We start from the raw sequence: 15,279 nt of genomic DNA, 5'->3' as shown, positions 1-15,279 counted from the left end.
TATGGTATAAGAGAGCAGCTATAAAAGAGTAAAACCATTCTCCCTATTAAAAAAAAGGTAATTTCAGTACTTTTGAAAAAGGGTTCTGTTGTCATCTCAGAAATGGAGGATGCAGTTAGGTTCTCAGCTAAAATATACAATCAACTCTGTGAAAGATTACTAGAAGGAAATACAATTTAATAACTAGTAAAATGCATGCAGGAAGCAGACGGAGAAATCAGATACTATTTGTTGTGAGAGATCAGGAATGAATAGCAGATCTCAGAAAAAAAGGATAGCACTTTTCCATCTATTCTAAAGCTATAATAAGTAGTTGTACTTAGATCTTGATGCATAGTGAAAATTGATTTTTGAGCTATTCTATTTTTATTTCTAAGGTTTTACTTATAGAGTCAATAACCTAATTTAGCTGGGAATAATCACTTTTTTATAGTTTTACAATTAGTAATGGAAATATTGTTAGCTTTCTTTGCAACTCATACTTTCCCAAGTAAGTGAGTAGGCATGACATTTCCACAGTTAACAATTATTTCCATTACATACAAATTTTCCTTGGTATAGAATTATTTTTGTGAGAGCAAAAATAAATTATGGGTGTAAAATTTTAAGTTGTTTTTTCTTCCATGCCTTTCCAAAATAGACAATTTTTAGCTTAATTCTACTGGAGTTGTGGTTCACTTGATTATAAAGACCTTTCCTGAAAAGCTTGTGTAAATTATAAGGATGATTGGATTTTTATTAAATATTTTTATAAAGAAGGACATTCTGCGCAGTATCCATTGTTCAACAGAAAAATTATCCTTTCCTAAAAGATTTTTTTTTTATCCACTAGTTTTGATTTCCAACTATTTGCATCATCCAAGTTTGGGAGGAAAAAATTGTCTATTTTTTGATTGACTTGTAGAAAACAAGTTAGAAAATTATTACTCAAAAGAAATGCCACTATATATCCTATTTTAACAGTGTTTTCATTGGTTATTGCTATTGGACATTGGCGATTTTGGTGACAAACTAACAATGGAGACTTTATGGTAGGCAATAAATGAATTACCATCTTATTATATATATTAATGGAACCTTATTTGCTTGTAGGTTGCTTATTTTTGTTTTTTCCTATGGCTCATTTTTATTACAGGAAAGAAGAAGCCAGAGATCACTTTTATGTTCCAGGATGAGATTGAAGATTTTTTACAAAAACACTTACAAGATGCCCCTGAGGAGTTTATTTCTGAACTTGCTGAGTACTTAATAAAGCAAGTATAAGAACATATGTTTTCTGTTTTATAATAGAAATTTAGTGAGTTATTACTTAAAATATTTACCAAGGTCATAGAAAACATAATTTAGGTGTTTTCTTTTCAAACCTTAAAATTTAACCTAGTCACCAAATTCCAGATTTGTTTGCTTACAGAAACAGTTCAACAAACATTTAAGTGCTTTGAGCAAGGCAGTTTCGTCGGAAATACAGGGCAGGAGTGTGGAGGTGGTCTCCTTCACTCATCTTAAGTTCTAATTGGGAGAAAAACACCAGCACTGATCACTGGCTGGTCTCTAACACTGCATGAAAATACATCTAAAATGAAGAAAAGAGTATTTTCTATTTGACAGAGATTAAACAGTGCACTTTTAGGGAGAAAATAAAGTAACACACTGCCCTCAAAGAGAATAAAATAGCACTACCTTATAAGTGAACCAGGCTAAATTTATCTTTATACAGAAATAAAAGAAATTGTATAACTTGACTACTGCTAGCTAACATGGTTTTCCCCCAAGTTAGTCTCTATGTGTAAGCTTCTCTAAATGCAATCCAGGAGCCTAGTGCATCTAAATTTTTGAATTAGAAGAACAGCTTTTGTAAGTGAGATTTTTTAAAAACTTAAGTGAACATTCTTGTGCGTGAATACATTACATAATTACATTTTTCGTATATAAAAAGATGAAATAGTTACTATTAATCATTTGCCATAACTTTTTAAAATAATCTATTCTGAGTTGGGCATAAAAAGATTTTTTAAAAATACATATCTTTTATAGTACGTTAGAAATTGAGAATTTGTTATCATTCCTGAGGATGGGAAACAAATGTATAGGCTACTGTTCTCCAAGTTAACTTTAAAAAGCTGCTCTGAATTGAATTTGAACTGAAGCTTTTGTTACTGTTTTTCTTATTGTCTTTCATGCAATAACTTTTAGTACTTTAAAACAAAGAAAAATAATTCATTGAAGTTAGAATTTCTGGAATTTGAGGGAAAATTCTTATTAACTATTCTCCAAATTAATCTTATTTGTTTAACAGGGATCTTTTTTAAAGGCTTATTTGCATAGAAGCAAAATTTCTTATCTACATAAACCCAGTACATTTTAATAAACTAAATATACTTATCTCATGCACAGACCTCTAAATAAAACTTATCTCGAAGTGGTACGTTCAGTATTCATGTCTTCAACTTCTGCCTCTGGAACTGGCAGGAAGCACACGATCAAGGACTTGCAAGAAGAGGTTTCAAACCTTTATAATAATATTCGATTATTTGAAAAAGGGATGAAGTTCTTTACAGGTATTATACTTAACACTTTTTTCGTTGATTCTCATAATTGTCCTTGGACATTCATTTTAATGAAGCACTTTTATTTTCCAGATGATACCCAGGCTGCTCTTACGAAGCACTTGCTGAAGACAGTGTGTACTGATGTCACTAATCTCATTTTCAACTTCTTAGCTTCGGACTTAATGATGGCAGTAGACAACCCTGCAACCATTACAAGTGAAGTAAGTTAGTGATTTTCTTGCCACTCTCGATGTGTTTTGCTTTGAAATCCAAGCATGTTTTATTTTCTCACATCTAAAAGGAAAATAAAAGGAGTTTTTAGGAAGAAATCTGTCAGATTTTTAGTTCAAGTTTAGTACAATATATATACAGTTGCTACTAGGATTGGTAATATAACCAGTCTATTAACAGTAATAATAAAAGTAAGGAAATACTAGTCATTGTGTCTGGGAATGCCTGTAATAAATATAGCATGTGTGCTTGGCCTTCTACTTCCTATTATTGTACAGAAAGCAATAGGAAAACGTTGTATTATCTCTGAAAAAAAGTAAATAAGCTGAGTAGCCTACAAAACCTTTTTTTAAGCTCATCAGATGACTCAGATTGGATTTAATTTCACCAGGTAGCCTTGCAAAGAGTGAGGGTCACTATTCAAAGAGGGGTAGGAAAGAGAGACGGGACAAATGAACTGGCTTAATTTAGGCAGATCTTCAGGGAGAAGAGGTGTCCATCATAGAAGCTGGAAGTAAAGCAGCTGAAATTTTAACAGATTCTTAAAGGTCTAGGCTAGCATCACAGTTTAGAATCCCAGGAAGCACCCAGAACAAGGAAAAAAAAAAAAAGGGTAATGATGCTTAGTTACTTTGGAATCAGCTATTTTATTTTTTCCTGATTATTGTTACATCACATCCCTTTTTCCTGCTGAGTTGCAAGTCCCTTATCAGTGTTTTGACTTTGCAGTCATTTTCATTTCGTGACACCATCTCATTTATTTAGACTAATTCCAGTTCATTTTCTTAAATTCTAATCTCAAATTCAAAGCTCATCTCTTCCCTTCTTGCAATGTAAGGTGGAGCTATGGCTCCCAGTTGCCTACAGGAGGAAAGGTATGGCCTATCCCTAGGACTCCTCCTCCTCTTCTTCCTCACCCTAGATCTACTTAAGGTTGAATGAAAGAGACAGCAGTGCCTTCATAAGACTGACTGCTATCACTGGCCTTGATCTAGGTCAAACCAAATCAGTCTAATGCTTGTGGCTTCTCGTGATGTGGCCTTTGTTGCATAGGTGGGATAGGTTGTTTTGTGGGGATGTTTTTAGTATCATGTGACTCCTCATAGCGAGGACTCCCCCTAAACCTCCAGATAAAGGTCCATTTATCTCTCCTACCCCAGCAAGATACTGTTTCCCTCCCATTCTTTGCGTTGAGCAGTGATTCTCAACTGCTTGGATAGTTCCATGTACCTGCCTGCATGCCAGCCTCTGCTGTGGGAAGTACCTGGGGTCCTTCCCATGCCCTTTAAGGGCCACAGGAGGATTGCTGTAGCATGGGGTAGGAGTCAATAGGTTGGTCCAATCTTCTAAGACATACTGTAATTTTCAGGGCCTGCTGGCCAAGCCATTCCAATAAGGCCTCCTCCAGAAATTTTGCACTAGAAGGAGCCCTAAGACTCTGGTCAAGAATGCCACCAAACTTCACAAAGCACAGCTCTGTGGAGAGGGGTGCTGAAAAGGTTCCACACACCAGACAGTATAACAAGCAGCCATCCTTCTGTGGTTCAGGTCCCCTCGCTTATAGGCATCCTGGATCTTTATGGCCTTCTGGATCTTTATGAGTGGGGCTCCCTCACTTGGTCTTAGAGAAAAACACTCTTCCCACCACAATAGAAAAAAGCAGGAGCAGCCTCTTACCCCAAATTATTTTTCTTGCACGATGAATGGTGCGTATATGCTCATTCACTCATGCGCTCTCTGTTCATCATTCTTCTTCTTATACTGCTGGAGCAGATGGGAGGAGTAGCGGCTGCATCTAGCGTCTTTGACTGACTGTTGACTCTCATTCTGATTTTAGAGTGTTTTAGCATATTTTTATCCCTAGTTTGTGGTCTAAAATATAAGAACAAAGATAAATTTCACTCAGCATTCTGTTACAATAGTAAATACTCATTTTTTGTTTTGCTTTGTTTAAACTTACATCCAGTACATGTCAAAGGCACAATTCCAAAGGAATTTCTTTTGCCCTATAGGTAAGAAAAAAAATTCTAAGTAAATTATCAGAAGAAACTAAAGTAGCTCTCACAAAACTCCATAGCTCTCTGAATGAAAAGGTAAGTGAAGTTTTATTCTATTTAGATATTTGGGCTAGAATTTGTGATCTTTGAATAGATAGATTTTTATCAGAATAACTGAAAACTAAATCTAAACCTATTATCCTGCACTCAGACACCTCTTTGGCAGGTGAAGGAAGAGACCAAGCTGGGGGCATTTTACCCTCTAGTCCTAAATCACAGCTTCAAACTTCATGACAAAATGACCTTTTTAAAAATTGTATCCAGGTTATAAAATTATAAAATGGTATTAAATGACTGCTTTTCTTTAGGCAACCTGTTTTATAAAAGTAAATCATGGTATTAAATACCTTTTCAGAGCATAGAAGACTTTCTTTCGTGTCTGGATTCTGCGGCAGAAGCTTGTGATATTATGGTGAAAAGGGGAGACAAAAAAAGGGAAAGGTAACATTGAATTAATGTCTGAAATTTCGTATCTGAAATTGGAGTCTGTCTGAATCTTGCATAGAGAACTGTTGTGTCTAAATGGCTGTAGACCTTCAGTCATAGTTAGTCTTCATATCCTCTCTCTGACCCAATAGAATACGGTAGCAGAGTTGCTAATGCCATCGTTGATCAAGGCTGGGAACTTATTTAGCTTTAAGACCTTTATAGGAACACTTATTTAATCTAATGCACATCTGTTTGATCCCCAACAATTCAAAATAAAAAGCATACTTTGAGTATCCCTGCTCCATATATATATATATATATATATTATATATATATTTTTTTTCTGTCATTTTCTAGCATATTAGTCTGTCCATGCTATTTAGGATTATGTGTGTCTGTATCCCCTAAAAAGTCCTTTAAAATTGTCATGGAACTAGATTAATTAAACTAGAGATGCTAAAAATGAAAACAGAATAGAAGAATTGAAGTTGGTGAGAACTTGTTAAAATATGATAATGTATTATTTTATTTTTGTTTAGGCAGATACTGTTCCAGCATCGACAAGCACTGGCTGAACAGCTAAAAGTCACAGAAGACCCTGCTCTTATTCTGCATCTCACATCGGTTCTGTTGTTTCAGTTCTCAACCCACAGCATGCTCCATGCACCTGGAAGATGTGTCCCACAGATCATTGCTTTTCTGAATAGTAAAATTCCAGAGGTATTACATTTTCAGTACACTTGAAACTTTTATAGCTTTTAGATTCTGACTATTTTGAATGGATAGATGTGAATCATTGTGAACACTAAGACACAAAACATATTAACATCATCTTCCTGCTTCCAAGAATGGAAACAGTGAATAAGGAGGTTGATTTTTAAAACTCAGCATAGCTCAGGAATCTTTCAGGATCCTGTAAGATCCATGGTAAGGAATATTCTGAATCTGGAAATTAAGCTTTTGGAAGAGAAATAATAATGTTCAGTCTTCCATTTCAGTTTATGCAGGTTTAACCTGTCCTTTAAGGACCAGCTCAAAAATTCTTATCCTGCACAAATTCATCTGAGAAACTCTTCAGCTAAAGGTAAATTGGCTTCTTTGAACTTCCATATCACTTTGACAGTATCTTTGGTGACAGAAGCTAGCTCAGTCAACTTACATTAAAATGATCTGTTCATGTTTTATTTCCCCCAAACTGTAAATTCCTTGAGAGCAAAGACCTTGCTAGATTCAGCTTTCTAATTGTATGGCCAGTAATTTGTAAAGATGAAGACTGTCAATGTATTGGGTTGGCCAAAAAGTTCCTTTAGTTTTTTCCATAAGATGGCTCCAGTAGCGGTCAGTTGTCTTTAACTTTATTTGAAACAATATTGTTAGATTGTATTAAGACAGCTGTCATATCAGTGTGCTGTTAAAAAGAAAACATCAAAATTGGTGAATTTTTGTGTAGCCATTTTAATATTGAAGATGGAAAAAAAAAGCAACATTTTCGGCATATTATGCTTTATTATTTCAAGAAAGGTAAAAACGGGCTTCCCTGGTGGCGCAGTGGTTGAGAGTCCGCCTGCCGATGCAGGGGACGCGGGTTCGTGCTCCGGTCCGGGAAGATCCCACATGCTGTGGAGGGCTAGGCCCGTGAGCCACGGCCGCTGAGCCTGCACATCCGGAGCCTGAGCTCCGCAGCGGGAGAGGCCACAACAGTGAGAGGCCCGTGTACCGCAAAAAAAAAAAATAAATAAAAACACAACCAAAACACACAAAAAGATTTGTACAGTGTGTGGAGAAGGTGCTGTGACTGATTGAACGTGTCAAAAGTGGTTTGTGAAGTTTCGTGCTGGGGATTTCTCGCTGGACAGTGCTCCACAGTCGGTAGACCAGTTGAAGTTGTTAGCAGTCAAACTGAGACATTAATTGAGAACAATCAACATTACACCATGCAGGAGATAGCCGACATACAATATCCAAATCAAGCGTTTTTCATCATTTGCACCAGCTTGGTTATGTTCATCGCTTTGATGTTTGGGTTCCACGTAAGTTAAGCGAAAAAAACCTTGACAGTATTTCCGCATGTGATTCTCTACCGAAAATGTTCCATTTTTAAAACAAATTATGATGAGCAGAGATCATGGAGCAAGCGAAATGAACCACCATCAACCACACCAAAGGCAGGTCTTCATCCAAGGGTGACGTTGTGTGTATGGTGGGAAGGGAGTCCTCTATCATGAGCTTTTTCCAGAAAACCAAAAGACTAATTCCAACAAGTACTCCCAAAGAGACCAACTGAAAGCAGCACTAGACGAAAAGCACCCAGAATTAGTTAAGGGAAATCACATAACCTTCCATCAGGATAAGGCAAGACTGAAAGGCACCTGGAACATTTGTGTTCAAAAAGAAAATTTGGGGGAAGGTGGAATTATGAAGCTGCCTGAAAAATGGCAGAAAGTAGTGGAACAAAACAATATGTTGTTCAATAAAGTTCCTGGTGAAAATGAATTTACTTTAAAAACTGAAGGAACCTTTTGGCCAACCCAATACTTTGTTCTACAGAAAATTAAATCATGTTTGTTAACTTTTCTCCTCTTTTCACAGGTTCAACATACTCTTTTAGTAAAGTATCAAGGTTTGGTTATAAAGCATTTAGTCAGTCAAAGTAAGAAGACTGGGCAGGGAGAAGATCCCTTGAGTGATGAATTAGACAAAGAACAAGAAGATATCATCAGTATGACTCGTAAAGAGCTTCAAGAACTTTCCTCATCCATTAAAGACCTTGTTGTCAAATCCAGGAAATCATCAGTGACAGAAGAGTAATGATTTTAATTTACTTAATGTTGTCATACAGTAAACGTTTTTTCCCCAAAGTTAAAAGGTGAGTGGTTACAAAAAGAAATAGGCATTTCACAGTCCAGAATCCCCCACCCAATAGCACTTCCCACACTCACAGTTCAGTTAAAACAGTAGTGTTGTATTCATTGTAAATCTTACAAAGATGTGAATGTTTGTAAATTGGGTTCTCCATGGAAGATTTCTTTCACATTATTCTAAAAATTATACATTTCAGGTTTATTTTCTTTCTAGATGCTGAATGAAGAATAAATCTTCTGCTTTTATCTCTAGGAAAGGACTCATTTGTTGTGTTATTGGATTTCAAGTGACACGTGTAAATTTACACATATTAATAAGCAGAAACTTAAAATGCGGTCATGTTTTTTTTTGGTGTTGAAAATAGTGTTTTTACTTTAAAATTAATAGAGAATGGTTCAAACCTAAAATACAGAAACTTGCAAAATATTTTTTTATTACTAAGCCCTCACTCTTATTTCTGGCAGATAGATGGCTTCTCATCTCCCCCACAAGAGTGAACTTTTATGTGGCTGGGAGGTTCAGGGATGTGTTTACAGGTACAGAAGAACACCCGAGGAGCCCATGCACTGCTGTGCTCTATTCTAAAGTACAATGCTAACAAGAGTGAGAGAAAAAATATAATTTACTACTGATAGGTGTAAGTCACATTTTAACATTGTAATAACTAAAAATTTAATATAGTTTTTTTAACCCAGTTTGCATTTCTGAATTTCATTTTTTATATTAATAGTCACCATCACCTAATACTTTGTTGTAGGGGATCTATAAGTGCATTTAAATCATTAGAATTTTTTTTCAAAATAGAACGCTTATTAAAAAATAGGTGTTTTTGGGCTTCCCTGGTGGCGCAGTGGTTGAGAGTCCGCCTGCTGATGCAGCGGACATGGGTTAGTGCCCCGGTCCGGGAAGATCCCACATGCCGCAGAGCGGCTAGGCCCATGAGCCATGGCCGCTGAGCCTGCACGTCCAGAGCCTGTGTTCTGCAATGCGAGAGGCCACAACAGTGAGAGGCCCGCGTACCGCAAAAAAAAAATAGGTGTTCTTGTTCTGTAAAGATTAGTAGTAGTTAAAAGACTAAAATAGTTCCTTGGAGTAATCATTTCAATCAGATGAGTTTCAAGCAACAATTTATTGTATATAAAAGAGGAACTTATTTAAAATAGTAAATTAAATCTCAAATTTTTTTTTAAATACTGTTTTATATAATACCTTACATGGCATTTAAAACTATTTTTGAAAATGTTTGAATACAAAGATTGGTCTACCTCTACACTAATTCTAGACAAAGTATTAATATTGAAAGAAATATAATTTGCTAAGCAAAGTTGATAGGAATGTAACAAACTAAAAAATATTTTCCATTGCTAATTTTCTATTAATATATTTTCATAAGGGCAAAGGAAGAAAAATGACAAATCCTCTGTGAACACAAATTCCAATTAGTTTGTTGATTCAGCTTCCAAAATACTGAACACCCAACCTGATTTTTTATTCAGTCTTTAAGGACCTTACCATTTATGCTTCAAGAGATATCAAAGTAATCCACATTTGAGTCAAACTAGATCATAGACAATGAAGCAAATAAAAGCATTATGACTGTTAATTTGTGCAAATAAAAATAGAAGAGACAATGAAGCAAATAAAATATTATTTTGTTTGCATGAAATTTGTTTCATCAAAATGGTTATTTTTCCACAGTAAATAAGAGCAGTTTTTATTTTTTTGTAAATAAAATTTAGCTGATTTCATATTAAAAATCTAATTTCATTAATAAAAGTTGTTCCATGTTTATCTACTATGATCTTAATGGGCAGATTTAAGAATGTTATTTAAAATAAAGTTGTCTGTTGTTTCTGTTAAATTTTATGTACTCTGAAGCTTGTTATTTTAATTACTAGGATTAATTGATACATATATGTATTTACATTTTAAAATTCTATTCTGAACATTTTTAAAGGATTTTGTTATACTTTTCTTACACAAAAATAATTCTAGTCCTTTCATTCCTTGAAAGTTTGCCATTTCATGAACCATTTCACCTCAGTAAATCATTTTCAGTTAGCTAGTTTTCAGCAAATGTATAGCTAAACTCTCATCTGCTACTTTCTACTGTTGCAGATAATGGTAGAGATATTTGAATAATGTGCTCAGGTATTCATATTCATGTGTTCCATCTCCAGACCATGTGTTTTTGAATAGTCAAAGGAAACTCACTTCTGACCATCAGAAAGATTCAGTGAAGAGTGGTATATCTTACCAAAATTAGTATATTTTCCAAAAAGACCTTAATGCTAACTTAGAACAATAAATGTAGAAATTGCTTAACCTGAATGTAGAACCATCTTGAACTTTTTGGAGAATGTATTGATACTTTAGTCAGACCATGAAGCACCAAGGACGAGGTCAAAGTGCAACAGTGAGCTGAAGAAGAGTGTGTGAAGAAACGGTTCATTCCTTCCTCAGAAATGCCACTTGACCCATGGCCAAATGGGATTTTTCTTCTATCAAGAGCTAATTTATGTGAGTTGGATAGGGGGTGGGGACGATGGAAGGTTTGCTTTCTTTGACTAATACCAATGAAGTCTTTGACCCAGTGTACATGGGAGATGAAAGAAAAACACATTTATAAGCTCTGAGATGTACATTTTCCACAGAACCTAGGAGCACTATTAAAGTGGCTGTTAAAATGATCTACAGACTCACTCAAGTTGCTCCACTTTGAAGGCCACACCAAGCCAACTGGAGAATAAACAGAACCCAGGACTCTACAGCAATCAGAGAAGAAAAAGAATCCAAATTGGAAAGGAAGAAGTAAAACTGTCACTGTTTGCAGGTGACATGATATTATACATAGAAAATCCTAAAGATGCTACCAGAAAACTACTAGAACTCATCAATGAATTCAGTAAAGTTGCAGGATACAAAACTAATATGCAGAGATCCATTACATTTCTAACAATGAAATATCAGAAAGAAATTAAGGAAACAATCCCATTTACCATTGCATTGAAAAGAATAACATACCTAGGAATAAACTTAACTGCAAAAGACCTGTGCTCTGAAAATTGTAAGACACTGATGAAAGAAACCGAAGCCAACACAAACAGATGGAAAGAGATACCATGTTCTTGGATTAGAAGAATCAATTAAAATGTTAAAATGACCATACTACTACCCAAGGCATTTTACAGATTCAGTGTAATCCCCATCAAATTACCAATGGCATTTTTCACAGAACTGGAACAAAAAAAGTTTTAATTTGTACCGAAACACAAAAGACCTCAAATAGCCAAAATAATCTTGGGAAAGAAGAACAGAGCTGGAGGAATCATGCTCCCCAACTTCAGACTATACTATAAAGCTACAGTAATCAGAAAAGTATGGTATTGGCACAAAAACAGACACATAGATCAATAGAACAGGATACAGAGCCCAGAAATAAACCCACATGTTTATGGTCAATTAATCTACAACAAAGGAGGCAAAATTATACAACAAAGAGAAGACAGTCTCTTCAATAAGTGGTGTTGGGAAAACTGGACAGCTACATGGGAAAGAATGAAATTAGAATGTTCTCTAACAGCATACACAAAAATAAGACTCCAAATGGATTAAAGACCTAAACATAAGACTGGATACTGTAAAACTGCTAGAGGAAAACATAGGCAGAACACTCTGACATAAATTGCAACAATATTTTTTTGGATCTGTCTCCTAGAGTAATGGAAACAAAGGCAAAAATTTAAAAATGGGACCTAATTAAAAGCTTTTGCACAGCAAAGGAAACCATAAACAAAATGAAAAGACAGCCTACTGAATGGAAGAAAATATTTGCAAACAATGCTACCAACAAGGGATTAATTTCCAAAATATACAGTTTATACAGCTCAATATCAAAAAAAACAACCCAATAAAAAAAATGAGCAGAAGATCTAAATAGGCATTTCTCCTAAGAAGACATACAGATAGCCAACAGGTACATGAAAAGACGTTCAACATCACTATTAGAGAAATGCAAATCAAAACTACAATGAGTTATCACCTCACACTGGTCAGAGTGGCCAGCATCAAAGTCTACAAATAATAAATGCTGGAGAGGGTGTGGAGAAAAGGGATTGGTGGGAATGTAAATCGGTGCAGCCACTATGGAGAACAGTATGGAGGTTTCTTTAAAAACTGAAAATAGAGTTGCCATATGATCCAGCAATCCAACTCCTGGGCACATATCCTGAAAAGATGAAAACTAATTCAAAAGGATACATGCATCCCAGTGTTCATAGCAGCACTGTTTATAATAACCGAAACACAGAAGAAACCTAAATGTCCATCAACAGATAAATGGATTAAAAAAATGTGGTATATATGTGCACACACTACTCAGCCATTAAAAAGAATGAAATACCATTTGCAGCAACATGGATGGACCTAGAGATTGTCATACAATCAGAGAGACATATAATTATCACTTATGTGGAATCTTAAAAAAATCTAAACAATGATATAAATGAACTTATTTACAAAACAGAAATAGACTCACACACATAGAAAACAAACTTATGATTACTACCAGAGGGGATAGCAGGGGGTAGCGGGGAGATAAGTTAGTTTGGGATAAACATATACACACTACTATGCATAAAATAGATAAACAACAAGGACCTACCATATAGCACAGGGAACTATATTCAATATCTTGTAATAACCTATAATAGAAAAGAATCCAAAAAAAGTATTTTATATATATATATATGTAATTTATATATATATATATAATTTTATAGTTGATTTACCTTGACTTGGTAAATCAACTATAAAACTAATTAATTTAGAAAAATAGAACACAGGACAGACCTCTTCCAAACCACCTAAGAAAGCAAGCCTGACTTTTGGGCCTTCAGAAACAGTGTTTATTCCATTTACATCACACACAAAAAAAGAAGGAACAACTACTTTGAACGGGTTATTAAATTTTTATAAGTTCCCAGTGTTGTGTTTTATCTGTTTTACCAGGCTTGTCTCTATTTGCACCTCTATGCCTCTTCAGTGATTAGTAGTAAGACCTAACCTGGATGTGTGTTTGAAGAGCAGGAAGGGATTGCATTGGGGTGTGATGGAAAAAAAAGGAGGACATGGTGAATTTAAATCCTTGGCTCAGTAATCTCCTGGATCCTGTAAGACAGCTAAGTACAAAGAATATGAATGAAAATCTTAAAAATGTGCCTTGCTTTCAAGGAGATGGCAAGAATCAACAATTGTAGTTCCATACAGTGTTTTGAGAGAAGCAAGCAGAGGATGTTATGGGAGAAGAAAGTCAAACTGTCTTGCACTGCAGGGAAGGAAGCTGAACAGGCTGGGGGTGACCCCCTGAACTGAGTCCTGAAAGAAGAGTCGGGCTAGCCTGGTATGGGCATTTCTGGGCAGAGAAAAGGAGATTCTGGAGTACTAAGATAATATGAAATGAGACATTTGAGAATCCCTAAAGTATGAAAATAAGAAAAATGGTTTGGGGAAGTAGTGTAAGATGAAGCTGGAGAGGTCAGAGGGGGATCACAAAATGCCTTACATGCTAAACGGAAAAGTTTAGCCATCCTCCGAAAAACAAGAGGTTGCTTTTAAAGATTAACCAGGGACGTGAGGTGATTAGATTTGTCTTCTAGAAAGATCATCCATTCTGAAAGGCAGTTTGACAATTTACCAAAATCCTTTAAAATGTATACATTATTTGTTTTGCATTTCTCGAATGATTAGTGATGTTGAGCATCCTTTCACGTTTGTTGGCAATCTGTACATCTTCTTCGGAGAAATGTCTATTTAGGTCTTCTGCCCATTTTTGGATTGGGTTGTTTGTTTTTCTGATATTGAACTGCATGAGCTGCTTTTATATTTTTGAGATTAATCCTTTGTCAGTTGCTTCTTTTGCAAATATTTTCTCCCATTCTGAGGGTTGTCTTTTCGTCTTGTTTATGGTTTCCTTTGCTATGCAAAAGCTTTTAAGTTTCATTAGGTCCCATTTGTTTATTTTTATTTCCATTTCTCTAGGAGGTGGGTCAAAAAGGATCTTGCTGTGACGTATGTCATAGAGTGTTCTACCTGTGTTTTCCTCTAAGAGTTTTATAGTGTCTGGGCTTACATTTAGGTCTTTAATCCATTTTGAGTTTATTTTTGTGTATGGTGTTAGGAAGTGTCCTAATTTCATTCTTTTACATGTAGCTGCCCAGTTTTCCCAGCACCACTTATTGAAGAGGCTGTCTTTTCCCCATTGTATATTCTTGCCTCCTTTATCAAAGATAAGGTGACCACATGTGTGTGGGTATATCTCTGGGTTTTCTATCCTGTTCCATTGATCTATATTTCTGTTTTTGTGCCAGTACCATACTGTCTTGATTACTGTAGCTTTGTTGTATAGTCTGAAATCAGGGAGCCTGATTCCTCCAGCTCCATTTTTCTTTCTCAGGATTGCTCTGGCTATTCGGGGTCTTTTGTGTTTCTATACAAATTGTGAAATTTTTTATTCTGGTTCTGTGAAAAATGCCATTGGTAGTTTGATAGAGATTGCATTGAATCTGTAGATTGCTTTGGGTAGTAGAGTAATTGCAAATCAAAACTATAATGAGGTATCACCTCACACCAGTCAGAATGGCATCATCAAAAAATCTACAAACAATAAATGCTGGAGAGGGTGTGGAGAAAAGGGAACCCTCTTGCACTGTTGGTGGGAATGTAAATTGATACAGCCACTATGGAGAACAGTATGGAGGCTCCTTACAAAACTAAAAATAGAACTACCATATGACCCAGCAATCCCACTACTGGGCATATACCCTGAAAAAAACATAATTCAAAAAGAGACATGTACCACAGTGTTCACTGCAGCACTATTTACAATAGTCAGGACATAGAACCAACCTAAATGTCCATCAACAGATGAATGGATAAAGATGTGGCACATATATACAATGGAATATTACTCAGCCTTAAAAAGAAACGAAATTGAGTTATTTTGTAGTGAGGTGGATGGACCTAGAGTCTGTCATACAGAGTGAAGTAAGTCAGAAAAAGAAAACCAAATACGATATGCTAACACATATATATGGAATTAAAAAAAAAAAAAAGGTTCTGAAGAACCTAGGGGCAGGACAGGAATAAAGACA

The 15,279-nt window shown here is 35.5% G+C and overlaps 1 protein-coding gene across 2 annotated transcripts in view; it reads left to right on the top strand.

Moving 5' to 3' along the window:
- The window catches only part of UFL1 (UFM1 specific ligase 1), a 49,997-nt gene extending 41,618 nt beyond the window's left edge, over window positions 1-8,379 (top strand). For both annotated transcript variants that reach the window (XM_027090262.1, XM_027090271.1), the window contains 7 exons: window positions 1,136-1,253; window positions 2,395-2,558; window positions 2,640-2,770; window positions 4,793-4,873; window positions 5,193-5,278; window positions 5,806-5,986; window positions 7,856-8,379. In XM_027090262.1, the coding sequence (XP_026946063.1) occupies window positions 1,136-1,253; window positions 2,395-2,558; window positions 2,640-2,770; window positions 4,793-4,873; window positions 5,193-5,278; window positions 5,806-5,986; window positions 7,856-8,074 (980 nt within the window). In that variant the 3' untranslated portion in view covers window positions 8,075-8,379. The remainder of the gene's footprint in view (window positions 1-1,135; window positions 1,254-2,394; window positions 2,559-2,639; window positions 2,771-4,792; window positions 4,874-5,192; window positions 5,279-5,805; window positions 5,987-7,855) is intronic.
- Window positions 8,380-15,279: the final 6,900 nt, after the last annotated feature.

Source organism: Aethalodelphis obliquidens, unplaced genomic scaffold (genome assembly GCF_003676395.1).
Source record: "Aethalodelphis obliquidens isolate GAN/ISIS:26980383/991018 unplaced genomic scaffold, ASM367639v1 scaffold3, whole genome shotgun sequence".
Taxonomy (NCBI): Eukaryota; Metazoa; Chordata; class Mammalia; order Artiodactyla; family Delphinidae; genus Aethalodelphis; species Aethalodelphis obliquidens.
The sequence above is the reverse complement of the archived record's forward strand: the minus strand, read 5'-3'. Positions and strand labels throughout refer to the sequence as shown.